We start from the raw sequence: 18,682 nt of genomic DNA, 5'->3' as shown, positions 1-18,682 counted from the left end.
TGCGAATATAAACTACAATTCCCATCAGACTTCGTGAAGGCAGAAAAATGCTACAAAACAGATAAATAATCGATTACTGTCACAACCTTTATCGGAAAGTAAAAAGAGAAATGTCCAGCGCCCAAAACCATGAACGTGAACGCACCGAATGTCACAATAACAATTTCCAAACTTGTAAGTAGCAAGCAGGAACTTTCCACATGGTGAAAATGTTGCACTTAACTATTGAATACTGATCCGCTTTCTGTCTTTGTGTTGTAGAACACAAACAAGTCCAAAACAGCGTGCAATGCAGTAATTCAACCACAATTTCTGCAAAAATAAGCTCTCATTAATGTATTATTTAATTGAATATAACCACCACTGTCAGTCACTCATAAATGATTAAATGAATTACAATATATTTAACAGTTCGAATGTCCCACATGGAAAGAACCTATATGTGGATATATGCGCATATATATATATATATATATATATATATATATATATATATATATATATGAAACCTATATGCAGTGTATATGCACATATACGCTGCATATATGCACATATATGATAATATATACAGTATACTGCATATATGCGCAGAAACAAGTGTATAAATCATACAGAATTAAAAAGAATTTGAAAAACTAAAAGTACAGAAAGTTCTGTGTCAGGGGTAGATTTCGAATAAGGGAATAGAAAATACAGTATGTGGAAATTATATAGCTATAATAAAAATCCTTGTGACTGATTCCACAATGCAAATCATTATAATCACAAATCATTCTTGCGGTAGTGACATTGTTTAAATGAGCACAATTTGCAGCTAATAAATATATATTATGATCAACAAATGGAGGCAGGTGTGATGGTTAAATTAACTGATCTGTAACTCTCGCCAAATACTCCTGAATGTAAACCTGGATGGAATCTTTTTATTTTTAGCCTGCTTCCTCATTTCGATAGTGCTTTAGCATTCAATCAGTTTCATGTCCCACTTTAAACTCCTCTAAGTCAGCACTGCCACAGGTCAGTTAGAAGTAATTCTTTCAGTGAGAAATGAAGCATCATGTTCATCCTATTACACAGTTTAAAGCGCTCTCTGATCCCCAGGCATCATGTGATACCTCTGGGATTCCAGACTGAGTAATGGAGCACCACAGAGATCCATTGTGTGACATCAATAGAACAAGTGTTTGCACCCTTAAAACTAAAAAACCCCACCAAGTCCAGAAGATTCTCGCTTTGAGGGAAATGAGAAACAGACAACATGCACAGCAGCGACAATAGAGGAAGTTGGGAGTTTCATCATGAGGACACCTTAACAGAGGAGACTGGTAATTTTCCATCTACTTTGGCCCAGGTGAACTTCAGTGGGCAAAAAAAGGCAGGTTCCGCTGTGGATGTCCCAGGTCTGGCTTATAGGAATGAAGATATAATGTCAGAGAGTTGGAGGAAACACTGGAGGCATGTTTTTGTGCTGAGCGAGGCAGGGAAGCCCATCTACTCCCGCTATTGTAACGAGGAGGCCCTCTCCTCCACCATGGGTGTCATGATGGCGCTGGTCTCCTTTGTCCAGGCTGGAGGCAACATGATTCAGTCTATTTTTTCAGGTGAGATGCACCATCTCTATCTAGGTTTTTTTAACTGACCAATAAATAAAGGTTCTTTACAGAACATATAGTTTAACAACAACAAAAATTACATTTCTGAAGATAAAAAAGAGCTTAAAAAAGGTTCACGTTGTAAATTTCTTTGAAACCATGCAGCTTCTTTGAATATATGATTAAAGTTTATATATACATACATACATACATATATATATATATATATATATATATATATATATATATATATATATAAGTACACTTTTACACGATGCAGTAAAATAATGGATGTTGAAAATTCAGCTTTGCATCACAGGAATAAATTACAATAAATGGTTATATAAATTATTTTAAAATATATACAAGGGAAAATGGTTACTTTAAATTGAAATAATATTTAATATCATAATTGTGATGAGTGGGGTGGGGCCGAGAGCTGTGGAAACGGAGCGAGGCCGGTGGAGTGATTTGGAAATGAGCGACACCTGCTCTACTCACCAGTCTTGAGTCCCACGGAGGAGATCGGAAGGATACAAAAGAGGAGCAACGACAGTGAAGGAGGAGAGAGGACCAGTGTTATGACCCTATAGTTTTTTGTGTTTTGGTTTGTGTGTGTCTGCCCAGGTTGCTGCTGATTTGTTCCTGCAGATTCATTGCTGTTGTCCTCTGATTGGTCTTCACTCCTTTAAAAGAGATGACAGTATTTCCTTTAATGGGGGTGGCCATTTTGTGAACCATGCTGTTTGTACTGTGCTTGTGTTGTTTTAACCCTGTTTGTATACTAGATTGAGATTGCTTGGATATTTGTTGCTTTGTAGTGAACCTCTGGCTTACTTGAACCTTTTGCCTGTTGTACGATTTTGATTTTGGATATTCCTCTGAACTTGATGTTTCTTTGTAAATCTTTATTGTGAATATTGTAAATAGTTTTGGGAAAGTAGGGAGTTAGACGCCACCTTTTGTTTTTGTAATGTTTGGATCTCTGTTTTTGGATTAGGTAGTTAGGTTAAGAGAATTTTATTTTTTTTGTTTGTTTCTTTATTTTGGATAGGTAATTTAGAGGGTTTAATATTTAGCACATTTTGTTTATTATTTTGGCACTGTCAGCTCCTGAAAGTGGACTCCCAAATAAAATTCAAAAGAAGTTGATGGTTCACGCTTGTTTTTCCCATGTTACGCTCTACCCCTAGAGTGTAACACCAGGCCTGGGCTTTATTTTATGTTTTGGTTTTGTTTGTGCACGGCAGTCTTCCGTGAGAGGCTGTTCCACTCACCGGTCTCGAGTCCCACGGAGGAGATCGAAGGATACAAAAGAGGAGCGATTAACAGTGAAGGAGGAGAGAGGACCAGGCCTGGGCCTCGTCCGTGAGGGGCTGTTGCACTGTTTTGTGTTTATTTGATTATTAAAGTTTCATTTGAATCTTAGCCGGTTCCTGCCTCGTTCTTCTCCGTGATTATGAAGTTTTTATATTGTTACAATAATATTACTGTATTTAATGAAGCGTTGGTGAACCTAAAAGACTTATACACAAACAATGGCCACTTTATTAGGTACACCTTGATAGTACCTGGTTGGACCCCCTTTTTCCTTCAGAACTGCCTTAATTCTTCATGGCATAGATTCAAAAAGGTGTTAGAAACATTCACACAGTTGCTGCCACATGTCGGCTGCACATCCATGATGGGAACCCTCCCGTTCCACATCCCAAAGCTGCTCTATTGGATCAAGATGTGGTGACTGTGGAGACCATTTGAGTAAAGTGAACTCATTGTCATGTTCAAGAAACTAGTCTGAAGTGATTTGAGCTTTGTGACATGGTGCATTATCCTGCTGGAAGTAGCCATCAGAAAATAGTCATAAAGGGATGGACATGATCAGCAACAATACTCCGGTAGGCTGTGGTGTTTAAACGATGCTCAATTGGTACTAAGGGGCCTGACATGTGCCAAGGAAATATCCACCACACAATTACCACCAGCCTGAATTGTTGAGACAAGGCAGGATGGATCCATGATTTCATGTTCTTTATGCCAAATTCTTACACTACGATCTGAATGTCACAGCAGAAATCAAGAAATCGATTTCCAATTTTGGTGAGCCTGTGCAAATTGTAGCCTCTGTTTCCTGTTCTCAGCTGACAGGAGCGGCACCTGGTGTGGTCTTCTGCTGCTGTAGCCCATCTGCTTCAGGGTTCGATGTGTTGTGCATTCAGAGATGGTATTCTGCATACCTTGGTTGTAATGATTGGTTATTTGAGTTACTGTTGACCAGGGCTCTGAACCGGTTCAAGGAACGAAAACGAAAACCGGAAACGAACGAAATTTTGACAGGAACAGAACCAGAAACGGAAACGAAATCAAATTTTGTAGTTCCGAACAGAATCAAAAATTTGAAATGGCCGATAACCGGTTAATAACGTTATTTTATCGTTCCATTTAATATTTGAAATTTGCTGTCAACCAATCACGAATTCCAGTAGACTCCGGCATATGCAAATATGACACTGAAGCCAACGAGTGAAATGTCCGCTCAGCTGTGAACTCATCATAGGTAAGTCTCAATGGCAATGCACCGCCTTCAGGGCCGTATTAAGACCAAATTAGGCCTGATGCTGCAGCGCAAAAAGGTCCCTATTTTTCTCGGCGTTGGTGCATGCATTCGACACTCAAGCGCCAACATGCTTAGCCTTTCCTGCCCAACCAAGGAACGCAGCTCTCCTTTGATTATTCCCAACTTTGAGAAGCTCCACTCGCAGGGGGCATTGGACATCATCATGCACAGATAGATGCGCTAACCAATTTCGGCATTTGGATACGTCTGAGAAAGATTCAGCGATGACAAAAGCTGTTACAAGCTCTGCTGATTCGTTCACAGTCACTGTTTTCTGAGTGCGCATGAATGCAGCAAACTGTATCAGCTAATTTTGACCGATTAATAATCAGTTAAACGGTTTAAAAAGTTATTTATTTATTTTCAGTAAATTATCAAAATTATCGGATTATTAATATATATATATATATATACAGAGAGAGAGAGAGAGAGAGAGAGAGAGAGAGAAAATCTTGTATAGCCTACGTTTTTTAGAGAGAAACAAATATTATTTCATTCAGAAATAGACATAATGCAGACACAAAATGTTTACAAACATTAGGCTATAACAAACACTAGGCTATTTTTATAATCATTTGTCATTCAAATACATCGCGAATACGGAAACTTTGATTTTGTGTCAAATGAGACCCAATGTTGGTTTGAGTTTCGTTTTAGCCTAAATTAATTAGTTTTAGTTTGTCGTTAATATTGCTATAGCTTCTTATATTTTTAATTCTTGTTCTTTTCTAAATACTGTTAATTGATATTATTTTGTTGTGTAGTGAGGGGAACTGAAATAGCCTAGCGCTTCTCAAATTTCCCGGAAGCTGAACAGTGTTCATTTGCTATATTAACCTCAAAATAATTCTTAGAATGAAATTTGGAGTCCAACTTTCGGACGCAAATCCCAGTAGATCAGCAGTTTTTGAAATACTCAGACCAGCCCGTCTGGCACCAACAACCATTCCATGTTCAAAGTTACTTAAACTAACTTATATGAACATCTTGAGTCGTAGAATCTTTACATTCTGCATGTATTTAGGGTCTATAGTACACATATAACAGATTTTTGACCAGTTTTCAATTCTGAACATTTTTATAAGAAGCATTTTTACATATTTAATGACATACTACAGCTAATATAATTCTGTTCTTTCCTCCGGTTTCCCTCAGATGAGCACACGGTGGTCTTTTTGCATAAGGGTCCACTGGTGTTTGTATCCGTTTAATGATATCGGTGTAGTTAATCTCAAGCACTTCCTTTACAAGCCCTCAAAAGTGCTAGACCACTATCGCCAGCTGCCACAGTTCACATGGTGAGTATAGCTAATGAAGAGTCAACTAAAAATAGACCCTTTTTACTTTCTTATTGCATGTTCATGGTCATATTGTGCACAATTAATCATCCAAACTCAAAAAAGGTTCACCTTCATTGACTTTCCTCTCCAACTGATGTCGCCTAGGCCTCATGGATAGGAAATATAATGTTAAAAATAGCTTATTCTAATTTTTAGAATAAATTCTAAAATTATTTGAATGGCAGTTAGCATTAATTAATTAAAGGCTATGGCAATAATAATAACAAATAAGAATAGATTCCTGGTCAAAAGGTTTTTTCAAAAGCCAGAAGTATTCAGGTATTATATGTCAAACACATACTTTTCATCATCCAATTAAGTCCTGTCCTACATTTTTTTCCTTATTGAATATTCTGTTTTCAGAATAGTACGTACACTAAACAAATTGTGTAACAAACTGTTTTCACTCAGAAATGTTTAGTAAATTTCACTATTAGTTAAAAATAAATGGCAAGTAACAAGTAAATAGAAAGACTCCAATAACTTACTTTTATTTACAACTTCACAAAAGTTTCATGTTAATGCAGTTTAATATTGACTTCAAGCTGAAATGTGTCACTAAAGCATTAAACCACAAGAAAAAGGACAAATCATTAACGTTTTGAATCATTTGTCTGAATCACCGGTTCTTTTTGCCATCAGAAACAGCAGATGGCTCACAAATCCTAATAAACGATGGCCTATAAGCCAGGATTTCCACATTCTGTGAAAGATTAGACACTTTGCCATGAATTCTGCAACAGTAAGCACTTGATTCGGCTAATCAAATTTTTTTTTTGCGTTTTATGCAAAAATGCAAGCAAATAAGGCCAACTTAATGATTAGATGCATCACAGACCACATGATGTTTGGACAACTGTGTCTGTCTCAAATGGACTGAAACTGAGTTTTATTTTTAATCATCTGGTTTGCATTGACAGTCTATGTATGTATGTATGTATGTAAAAGATATATTTCTGTCACTGTTATAATTTATTTGGTATGACCAGGTCACACGTCTTAGTGAATTATAATCAACAATACACACTGTAAGTGTGCTATATGATGCCTTTATTTTAATATCACTTCAGGAAGAAAGGATACGCCTGCTGGATCTCTATCGTAACATGCACTATCGTATCCACTGTACATCACGACCACTTAAACTCATCTACCATTCTGCATGCAAGGAAACTCTGCTGGCATGGGTATGTTTTCAGAAGAATCAAGAATTATAATAATAATTTATGTTTGATGTTTTCAATCTGAAATAGTTTGAAGTTTAAAGTAGTTTTAAAAGCTTAAAGTTAGATAGATAGATAGTAAGATATATATATATATGTATATATATATATATATATATATATACAACCCGAATTCCGGAAAAGTTGGGACGTTTTTTAAATTTTAATAAAATGAAAACTAAAGGAATTTCAAATCACATGAGCCAATATTTTATTCACAATAGAACATAGATAACGTAGCAAATGTTTAAACTGAGAAATTTTACACTTTTATCCACTTAATTAGCTCATTTAAAATTTAATGCCTGCTACAGGTCTCAAAAAAGTTGGCACGGGGGCAACAAATGGCTAAAAAAGCAAGCAGTTTTGAAAAGATTCAGCTGGGAGAACATCTAGTGATTAATTAAGTTAATTGATATCAGGTCTGTAACATGATTAGCTATAAAAGCTTTGTCTTAGAGAAGCAGAGTCTCTCAGAAGTAAAGATGGGCAGAGGCTCTCCAATCTGTGAAAGACTGCGTAAAAAAATTGTGGAAAACTTTAAAAACAATGTTCCTCAACGTCAAATTGCAAAGGCTTTGCAAATCTCATCATCTACAGTGCATAACATCATCAAAAGATTCAGAGAAACTGGAGAAATCTCTGTGCGTAAGGGACAAGGCCGGAGACCTTTATTGGATGCCCGTGGTCTTCGGGCTCTCAGACGACACTGCATCACTCATCGGCATGATTGTGTCAATGACATTACTAAATGGGCCCAGGAATACTTTCAGAAACCACTGTCGGTAAACACAATCCGCCGTGCCATCAGCAGATGCCAACTAAAGCTCTATCATGCAAAAAGGAAGCCATATGTGAACATGGTCCAGAAGCGCCGTCGTGTCCTGTGGGCTAAGGCTCATTTAAAATGGACTATTTCAAAGTGGAATAGTGTTTTATGGTCATACGAGTCCAAATTTGACATTCTTGTTGGAAATCACGGACGCCGTGTCCTCCGGGCTAAAGAGGAGGGAGACCTTCCAGCATGTTATCAGCGTTCAGTTCAAAAGCCAGCATCTCTGATGGTATGGGGGTGCATAAGTGCATACGGTATGGGCAGCTTGCATGTTTTGGAAGGCTCTGTGAATGCTGAAAGGTATATAAAGGTTTTAGAGCAACATATGCTTCCCTCCAAACAACGTCTATTTCAGGGAAGGCCTTGTTTATTTCAGCAGGACAATGCAAAACCACATACTGCAGCTATAACAACAGCATGGCTTCGTCGTAGAAGAGTCCGGGTGCTAACCTGGCCTGCCTGCAGTCCAGATCTTTCACCTATAGAGAACATTTGGCGCATCATTAAACGAAAAATACGTCAAAGACGACCACGAACTCTTCAGCAGCTGGAAATCTATATAAGGCAAGAATGGGACCAAATTCCAACAGCAAAACTCCAGCAACTCATAGCCTCAATGCCCAGATGTCTTCAAACTGTTTTGAAAAGAAAAGGAGATGCTACACCATGGTAAACATGCCCCGTCCCAACTATTTTGAGACCTGTAGCAGAAATCAAAATTGAAATGAGCTCATTTTGTGCATTAAATTGTAAACTTTCTCAGTTTAAACATTTGCTATGTTATCGATGTTCTATTGTGAATAAAATATTGGCTCATGTGTTTTGAAATTCTTTTAGTTTTCATTTTATTAAAATTAAAAAAAATGTCCCAACTTTTCCGGAATTCGGGTTGTATATATATATATATATAGATAGATAGATAGATAGATAGATAGATAGATAGATAGATAGATAGATAGATAGATAGAAGCTAAAGCAGAGTTGTTGGAAGGGTGTTTCTATGTGGTTGCTAGGGTACTATGAGTGGTTTCAAAGGTGTTGCTATGCAGTTACTAGGGTACCGGGGTGGTTGCTAGGGTGTTGCTGTGCAGTAGCTAGGGTACTTGGGGTGGTTGCTAGGGTAACCAGAGTGGTTGATAATGTATTACTATGCGGTTGCTATGGTACATAGGGTGGTTACAAGGGTGTTGCTATGTGGTTGTTATGGCAGTTGGGGGGGGGGTGTGTGGCAGTTTCTAGGGTGCCCAGGGTGGTTGCTAGGGTACTCTGGTCAGATGCTAGGGTGTTGCTATATGGTTGCTAGGGTACTTGAGATGGTTGTTAGGGTGTTGCTATGTAGTTGCTAGGGTACTTGGGGTCATTGCTAGGGTGTTGCTATGCAGTTGCTATGGTACTCTGGGTGGTTGCTAGGGTACCCAGGATAGTTGATAGGGCCATTGCAAGGGTACCAAGGGTGGGTGCTAAGGTTATCAGGATAGTTGCTAATAATCACTATTAGCATGTAGCTATTCACTGCTAGTATGACTAACATGTTTGAAGTTCTGTTTGCTAGCATGAGTCACCTCAAAATTACAAAATTAAATTACCATAGTAGGAAAAACATGCGCATTCAGATGATGTTTCATGGGCCGCCCCTCACCATGTCTATGGGGTAAATTTGGGGCACTCTTGTGCCCAAGGAATGCACAGCTCGATAGCCTCAAATGTGGTGAGCCACATGATTGTACAAAATTCTCGCATGGAGCTATAGCTGGCCAAAGTTAAGTCTATGGGACTTTTTCACCCACTTTTTCACCGTGGGGCGAACTTCGTATACATGATCTCCTTCACATACATATATCCTTGCTTTCACACACTTACATTCTCCTATATATAAATATATATATATATATATATATATATATATATATATATATATATATATATATATATATATATATATACTGTATATATTAGTGGTGTGCATAGATAATTTTTTTTTAAAATCTAGATTAATCTCACTGTAATCTTGGAATTAATCTTGATTAATCTAGATTAAAATGGCTCATTTGAATTCTGCCAAAGGCATTCAGAATATGTGTGCTACCCAAATAAAATAATGACTAAAAGTAAGTCTTTTAGAATGGGGTTCTCAAGCCAGGTCTCTAAACCAGGCATTAGACCTGGGGCTCATCTCCTGTTTCCAAAATGCATCACAAAGTACTAGAGAACGCTGTAAACTAATTCAACAGTGCACAAGGTGCAAACAACTTTACGCCTGTTTCACACATACTCCGTCTGCAGTGCGTATGCGTTTCGTATTTTTTTTATGCACCCATGTTAACGGATTCCAGCAGTTGCGGTCCGTCAGTGCGTTCCAGGAGTCTGCAGTGGTACAGTGATCGTTTACATACCGAGTAGCGGACCTGGCGACCAACAGTACAAAGTTGATGTATTTCCTCAGCGAGAATCACGGATCAGATCCAGGCATGACGAAGCAGATATCGTCCTCTTTTGGAAAGCCAAACAAAGTAGTTTCACTTTCACAGTGAAACACACAGCATTTATACGACATGGCAGCACGGCAACAACAATACACGGGTTTCTTGTATACAAACAATACCGGATGCGCGCGCATCCAGGAGGCAGAAAACCGCTATCTATTATGCCGAGTTCAGTAAAAGAACATTGTAATTAACGTAGATTTCGCATTGTTTGTAATTTCTTGTTGACTCAATAATAAATTGCAATTTCAGAGTTGGATCTGTTTGTTTGTGTTTCATATTAATATATTATTAATATAACATTATGTAAAACATCCAACTGTTTACGAATCAAAATCCGGACATACTGTGATGCATGTATGAATTGCTTTCCCCCAGGCACGTTGAACATCTGACACCCAGCACTGGCTCGGTGGGTACAATTGACAACGCAACAACTCCTTGGCATTTTGACTAACGACAACACCACCACCTAAACCATTTACTCCGGTACGAAGAGCGCGGGTCTTTTGCCTCTTGGTTGCGTGCGCAAGCAGTGATGACGTCGCCGAGAAATCCATTTATACTACAACGAGAATAAAGTTGCGCCTTCTTTGCATGAACATTTGGGTGGAGTTATGCAAATCTTCCCACATAGTGACGTAGAGAACAAGCCATTTTAGGGGTGTGTGGACGAATCATAACTTTTAAAAAGAATATCTCTTTGGATTTGAGACTTTAGTCTTTGCAACTTTACAGATCTTCTTTATGCACCAAGAGATTTTTAACACTCCAAAGAGAAAGGAAAGATTTAAATCGGATCATATGACCCCTTTAAAGGAGTGTTTAAGTGCAGCGCTGCGTACAGCAATAACCCAGGAAACGTTGCTATAGTGTTCTATAAGCGCCACCTGCTGTCAGAGATTGAATTTGCATTTTCATCAGATTCAAAAATGAGCTTTATTGCCAAGTGTGTTTACAACTTAATAACTTGGCAGTGAGTATGGGAAATGGCTCATTTGATTGTAAAAATAAAATAAATAAATAAATAAATAAAATCAGCAATTGGAAAAATCCTGACCAGTGCATCCTTAACTGGAATAGAGTTAGACTGTCACGATCGCATAAAGGACAGGAAGCAAGTGCAAGTAAACAATCCTTTATTAGAGATGTATGGTCAGGCTGGGTTGATGGTGGGTGATGCAGGGACCTCGATGGCAGCACAGACAGGTGAGAAGGTGATTGAGTGCGCAGGTGGGTGATGATGAGGGATCCGTGAGATGAAAGGTAATCCACAACGACCGAACAGGAACAAGACACAAGAAGTAGCTGAGGCGGATTAATCAAAGAATGAAATACAGGCTTTATTTTGGATACATGAAAGGCGGGATGAATTACGGTACGCTGGAGGAAGTTTGAGGTGGACTGCCACCAGACTAATGATCTTGGTGACAGTGAACGGACCAATAAATTTGGGAGCAAGCTTATTAGAGACGGAACGGAGAGGAATGTTTTTGGTAGAAAGCCACACTTTTTGACCCACGACGTATACGGGAGGCCTAGACCGGTGGCGGTCGGCTTTAGCCTTGGTGCGCGCCCCCACTTGGAGTAGAGCCTCGTGGGCTCTAGTCCAAGTGCGGTGACACCTCTGGACAAAGGCGTGAATGGAAGGGACCGCGACTTCGGATTCCAGACTGGGAAAAATGGGTGGCTGGTATCCTTCACTACACTCAAACGGAGATAGGCCCGTAGCTGATATAGGTAATGTATTGTGGTCGTACTCCACCATCGACAGTTGTTGGCTCCAGGAGGAAGGATTCTTGGAGACCAAACATCGCAACACCCTTTCCAAATCTTGGTTGGCTCTCTCGGTTTGACCATTGCTCTGGGGATGAAACCCTGAGGACAGACTTACAGTTGCTCCCAGTAATCTACAGAATTCACGCCAAAATTTGGACACAAATTGGGGTCCCCTGTCGGAAACCACGTCTGTCGGGAGGCCATGTAAATGAAAGACGTGATCTACGATGGTCAACGCTGTCTCCTTGGCTGAGGGTAATTTGGGCAAGGGAATAAAGTGGGCCGCCTTCGAGAACCGGTCCACCACAGTTAAAACTACCCTGTTGCCCTGGGAGGGTGGGAGGGCGGTAAAAAAATCTAGTGCGATATGGGACCAGGGTCTCGAAGGGACCAGCAGCGGTTGAAGTAACCCATCAGGGGGTCGATTGGAAGTCTTACCAGTGGCACAAACCGAGCAAGCCAAAACAATACTGTGAATGTCGTGAGCCATAAGAGGCCACCAGAATCGTTGCTTGACCAAAAATTTAGTATGGTTAACTCCTGGATGACAAGCCACATTAGAACAATGCCCCCACTGAATGACATTGGACCGTAATTCCTCCGGCACAAATAATCGATTCGGTGGACACCCGGGCGGAGGTGTTACCCCTTCTAAGGCCGTCTTGACCTTCGATTCAACCTCCCATGTGAGTGTGGAGACCACTAATGTCTCAGGTAAAATACACTCGGGAGAAGATGGGCGTTCGGAACGGTCAAAAATGCGCAACAAAGAATCGGGTTTGATGTTCTTGGAACCCGGGCGGTACGAGAGAGTAAAATCAAAACGTCCGAAAAAAAGTGCCCACCGAGCCTGGAGTTCAACCTTTTGGCAGTACTAATGTATTCTAAATTCTTGTGGTTGGTCCATACTATAAAAGGAACCCCCGAGCCTTCCAACCAGTGGCGCCATTCTTCCAATGCCATCTTTACTGCCAACAATTCTCGGTTACCAATATCATAATTACGTTCGGCAGGGGATAATCGATAAGAAAAAAACACGCACGGGTGCATCTTGTCGTCTGAGGGAGAACGTTGGGATAACACCGCACCTACCCCCAGCTCCGACACATCGACCTCCACCACAAACTGACGTGATGGATCAGGGGTGATTAAGATAGGGGCCGAAACGAAGCAGCCCTTCAGTTTGGAAAACACAGCCTCGGCTGTGTCTGACCACCTGAACGTAGTTCTGGGGGAGGTCAAGGCGGTCAGGGGTGCGGCTAGTTGACTGAAGTTGCGAATAAAACGCTGGTAGAAGTTGGCGAACCCCAGAAACCTCTGTAGGGCCTTACGGGAATCTGGACTTGGCCACTCTACCACAGCCTTAACTTCCTCGGGATCCATGCGTATTCCCCCAGTCGACACGATATACCCAAGAAACGGAACAGACTGTGCATGAAAAGCGCATTTTTCCACCTTGACAAAAAGCCCATTCTCTAGCAACCTCTGAAGCACTCGTCGAACGTGCTGCACGTGTTCCTGGAGAGAAGAGGAAATAATCAATATGTCGTCCAGGTAGACATATATGAATTGATAGATCATATCTCGCAGCACGTCGTTGACGAATGCCTGGAAGACCGCTGGGGAGTTGGACAGCCCGAAGGGCATGACCAAGTAATCAAAGTGCCCCCTGGGGGTGATAAAAACGGTCTTCCATTCATTCACCTCCCTAATACGGACCAAATGATAAGCATTGCGTAAGTCCAATTTAGTGAAGATTGACGCTTCCTGCAACCTCTCGAAGGCTGAAGACATCAACAGCAAAGGGTATGTATTCTTTATCGTGATGTTGTTCAGTCCCCGGTAATCAATACAAGGTCGCAGCGACCCGTCTTTCTTCCCCACAAAAAAGAACCCTGCCCCCGCTGGAGAAGAGGAAGGGCGGATGAACCCCGAAGCTAGAGAATCAGAAATATATTTCTCCATAGCCTCCCTTTCTGGGACAGAAAGTGAATATAATTTGCCTTTAGGCGGAGACTTACCTGACAGTAAATCTATGGCACAGTCATAGGGACGATGCGGAGGGAGAGAAGCAGCACGCGACTTACTGAACACTTCCTTCAGGTGGAGGTACTCCGCGGGCACGTTAGACAAATCCACTGCTTCCTCCTGAAACATAGACATAGAAACAGACGGACAAGCTGACACTAGACAAGACTCATGACATTTGTTACTCCAGGCCAGGATGGAATGCAGTTGCCAGTCCACTTTGGGGTTGTGACAGAGGAGCCAGGGGTGACCAAGAACTATGGTTGCAAGGGGAGAGTCCAGTATGTAGAATGAGATGATTTCTGAGTGGTTGCCTGATGTGATGAGGGTAATGTTTTCAGTGATGAGTGAGATTGAGGGCGTGAACCGTGATCTGGTGAGTGAGGGGTCTGAGGGTAATTTGAAGACTGCGTGTGAGTACATGGTCCATTAAATTACCTTCAGCCCCGGAGTCCAGAAGTGTTTGACAGTCGTGAAATCGTGCTGACCATCTTAGTCTTACCGGGAGGAGCGTAGATGATGATGAGGTCTTCTCTGCAGAGATCCCACCCGATAGTTGCCTCATACTTACTACCGGGCTTTGGTCTTTTACCGGACAGATATAGGCGTGATGACCGGTCCCACTGCAGTAGAGGCACAGTCCCAGGGATCTCCGCCTCTCCTTCTCCTCCCAGGAAAGCCGAGCTCACCCTACCTGCATGGGCTCGTGATCGTAGGAGAGGCTGGCCGCGTCCCCGCCGCTGACCTGGGCATCCGTAGGAGCTCTCGGTGTGGGATTGGGTAGATTACGTCGTTCCACTCGTGTCAGTCGTGCATCTACCCTTAGTGCCAGCTCAATGTGTCCATTGAGTGAGGTCGGGAGGTCAAGGGCGTAGATCTCCCTCTGGACGCGGTCAGCCAGCCCATGTAGGAACATGTCCCACTGCGCCTCCTCGTTCCATTGACACTTCACCGCCAGGGTGCGGAACTCGATAGAGAAATCCGAAACTGATCTCTCTCCTTGTCTTAATTCGGCTAGTATCCTAGCCGCCTCTCTCCCGGCGACGGCCCGATCGAAAACTCGCTTCATCTCGGCGGCAAGTGTCTGGAACGAGGCGCAGCATGGTGATTCTCCCACACCGCCGTTCCCCATAATGCCGCCCTCCCAGTCAACACGAACGCCACCTTGGCTTGTTCATTGGAGAAGGTCCTGGGTTGAAGAGAGAAGTGCATAGAGCATTGTGTTAGGAAAGCTCTACAGAAATTAGGCTCACCAGAGTAGGTTTCCGGAGGCGTGGTTCTGGCTGGGAGGGGGTCTCCGATGGTGTGGGAGGAACGGATGGTGTGAGCGGCGCAGTGGGGGCTCGCAGCAGCTGTAATTGCTGGTTAAGCTCTGACACCTGCGCCACCAAAGCCTGGACAGTGTGACCAGTGTCGTTAAGATTCCGTTCCTGGGAGTCCATCCTTCAAGCACTGGTGCTGAGGAACTCTTCCAATGCCGACGATGGGTTACTCGCTGCTTCCATGGGCGGTCAGATCGTTCTGTCACGATCGCATAAAGGACAGGAAGCAAGTGCTAGTAAACAATCCTTTATTAGAGATGTATTGTCAGGCTGGGTTGATGGTGGGTGACGCAGGGACCTCGATGGCAGCACAGACTGGTGAGAAGGTGATTGAGTGCGCAGGTGGGTGATGATGAGGGATCCGTGAGATGAATGGTAATCCACAACGACCAAACAGGAACAAGACACAAGGAGTAGCTGAACAGATGGGACACAGACAAGGATCACGGAGGACCTCAAACAACGATCTGACAAACAAGAGACGAAAGACAGGGCATTAAGTAGGCTGGTGGAATGAGCTTCAGCTGTCGCTGATCAAGATGATCAGCGGTAACACCCACATAAAACAATCAACATGACGTAACATGAGACGAGAAGGAAACAGTGCATTCATGAACCGTGACATAGACCTACCTGAAAGACCTGAAAAACCATGGTTCATTTCAGTTTTATCTTTGAACTATCGTACCTATTTGTGCAAAATGGTTATCATTTATTACAACATAATGTTACAGTCAACAATGAAAACAATGTCATATTTATTGATTGACTGATTGTGGCAAGGCCTGTGAACATTTTGTCAGGGCAAGTAAAAAAAATTAAACCACTGGCCGAACCGGACCAGTATAAAATTTCCTTAGCGTTGAGCCCTATCAATACGATCAAAATCAGTATCATAACACTTGTACACAGATCTGTAGAACACGTAGGTTACATAATGATATTTTAAAGTTACAAATTTAAATATGTACTTGAAAGGAAACAAGATGACTTTGAATAGCATCACTGTAAAATTGCGAGGAAGAGCTGAGTAAGTCTTGCACATGTATTTTTCTGGTCTGAGAGTGACTTCCTGCTTACCAAAAAAAGGTAGAAATGTATGTATGTGAAAGGAGAAATGTATGTGTATTTTTGAATAAATAAATGCATCCTTGGCGAGAATGTAATATCTTACCAAACCCAAACTTTTAAATAGTATAATATTTGCATTAAATACTTTATGTACAGTATTTCCTAAACTCTCTCTTGTTTTGTAGGTCACTAGCAAGTTTGAAATGTTCGCCTGCTTTGCACCGCTCGTCACTAAGAAATCAGCTTTCAGTGAACTCACTAAACTGCTGCGATGGATCAAAAAGGAAGAGGACCGTCTCTTTATTTGTCAACTCCCAAGATACTCCACTGCCCCTCAGCCTGGCAGGAGCTCCACAGACAAACCGAATACATCAGACACTGGACTTCTCTCTCTCTTGTAGCTTTGAGCAGCTAACCGGCCAACAGTGGCGTGCACGTGTTTTATGTGTTAACAAATACGTATATGTAAATAAACATGTTAACATGAACATATAATCATAATTATAAAAAATGCGTTTCACGGTGAAGACAGTAGACAGGAGAAGCACACGTGACACGCCACTTTGAATCTCATGTTTGCGGCTGTCTGCAAATGATCATAACTGATGGACAACTTTGCCTGGTAAGAGACAACGGTAGACTGGTGACGAGATAAGGAAAAGAAAAAAGCCTAAGATGAGGACCGTGCATCACTTTTAGGTACATTTATAACCCTGTTAAACTTTTTGGATTTTGATAACATTAAGTTACAGTTTTAATGTCTGTGATAATATCACCACCACATCTGCCTCAATATTCTCTTAGAGTTTTAATGTTCCCTTCTGAAAATTAATCATCATTTTACTATGAAAAAAACATGGTTATTGTAACAATGGTAACTAGAAATTAACCATAACTTTAATACTTCAAATTGCTTCAAATAATAATTAACGAAATATTCAGATAATATTTTTTTGGTAATAAAAACAGACCTACAGTAAGTGAACCTTTTAAAATGACAAAAAAATGCATTATATAAAAAAGAGGCAATAATGATTGGTCAAATAATAATAATTGAATAACACTGTTAAAATTCATAATGTAATACAAAATAAACAATTTATGTACATTACATAGGCTACAAATGCCTGCAAAGGGTGCTAAAAGGCCTGATATCTGCTGTTGTTACACTTACAGGATGATCAAATTCTTGTTTAATATTGACCAAACATTTCATTAAAATATCCACTTAATCTTTCATTGGTCAACTTTTTTGATATTTAAATGCTAGCCTCTATAATTTCTTCAACAAAAACATGCAGACATCACAACCCTTACAAAAACTAATCCTTGTTTTTATTGAAGTAAAATTTTATTGTGTGTAATTTCTGAATGCTTGAGACTATAAAATCAATCAGACAACTGTATCAGTAAATCATAGTAATAGGCAACTGTCTATAGCTACAATTGTAATTTGTAAATAATACAACACTCAAAGCGTGCGCACAAAATGAAAAACCCTTCAAACTGTGCCTGATTACTGAACTAAGTTATGTTTTGTGTTAATACTGTCAAACACACAAGGTTTATGTATAGACTGTAAGAAACAGATGCATGTCTGTAATATTAGATGCGTGCAGGTCTTAAAGGGACAGTACTGAACATTCTGCCACTGTAATAAAAGGAATAGTTCACCCTAAAATGTAATTTCTGTCATTGTTTATTCACTAACATGTTGTCCCAAACCTACAGTATATTAATTTATTTCTTGTGCTGCACACAAAAGAAGATATTTTGAAGAATCTGGATAACCAAACAGTTGCTGGTCCACATTAACTTTGATAGTAGGGGGGAAAGAATACTGTGGAAGTCACTGTGAACCAACAACTGTTTGGTTTTCCACCTTCTTCAAAATAGAGTTTATGTTTAGCAGAAGAAGAAAACTCATTCAGGTTTAAAATAACTTTTGAGTGAAGGTATAAAAAACAAAACACTAAACTATTTTTTTGGGTGACTTATTCCTTTAAATGTTAATAATACACCAAACAGAAAGAGAAAAATCACTCAATATTCGACTGAAAAACTTTAAAACAGTATCTTAATAGGATCAATGTATATTGTGTTTTATTTTTATTTGTTCATTACATTTTTTGAATGCTCCTGCTAAATACTATTGTACCTGAAAATAAAACACTGTTTATTTTTATTTGTTTATTATTTGTATTTGTAATGTGTATCTTAGTTCTATTTTTTTTTATAACAAAGATAAAATAATGACAAAGATTTTATCTTCTCCCACTTTGGCCTAAATATCCATACTTTTTCATATTTTGTTACCTTAATGTAAAAAGCTTTGTCATTATTATAAGGATATTAGTTTGGCTGTGATGCTCAAACAGCTTGCAAAATAGAAAAA

The 18,682-nt window shown here is 40.3% G+C and overlaps 1 protein-coding gene across 1 annotated transcript; it reads left to right on the top strand.

Annotated features, from left to right (window-relative positions):
• The first annotated feature begins 1,105 nt into the window (after positions 1 to 1,105).
• Positions 1,106 to 16,747, top strand: LOC132097304 (vacuolar fusion protein MON1 homolog B-like). The gene is made up of 4 exons (XM_059502933.1): positions 1,106 to 1,601; positions 5,432 to 5,504; positions 6,580 to 6,733; positions 16,473 to 16,747. The coding sequence occupies exons 1-4, from the start codon at positions 1,259 to 1,261 to the stop codon at positions 16,686 to 16,688; spliced, it is 786 nt and encodes a 261-aa protein (XP_059358916.1). The 5' UTR covers positions 1,106 to 1,258; the 3' UTR covers positions 16,689 to 16,747.
• The last annotated feature ends 1,935 nt before the right edge of the window (positions 16,748 to 18,682 follow it).

The sequence above is a fragment of the Carassius carassius genome, chromosome 21 (genome assembly GCF_963082965.1).
Source record: "Carassius carassius chromosome 21, fCarCar2.1, whole genome shotgun sequence".
In the NCBI taxonomy this organism is placed as follows: Eukaryota; Metazoa; Chordata; class Actinopteri; order Cypriniformes; family Cyprinidae; genus Carassius; species Carassius carassius.
This window is presented reverse-complemented; position numbering and strand designations above follow the sequence as displayed.

Coding starts and splice junctions, on each gene's coding strand:
- LOC132097304 (XM_059502933.1), top strand. CDS start 1,259: ATGCACAGCAGCGACAATAGAGGAAGTTGGGAGTTTCATCATGAGGAC. Junction 5,505..6,579: donor CAGCTGCCACAGTTCACATG/GTGAGTATAGCT, acceptor ACACACTGTAAG/TGTGCTATATGATGCCTTTA. Junction 6,734..16,472: donor AGGAAACTCTGCTGGCATGG/GTATGTTTTCAG, acceptor CTTGTTTTGTAG/GTCACTAGCAAGTTTGAAAT.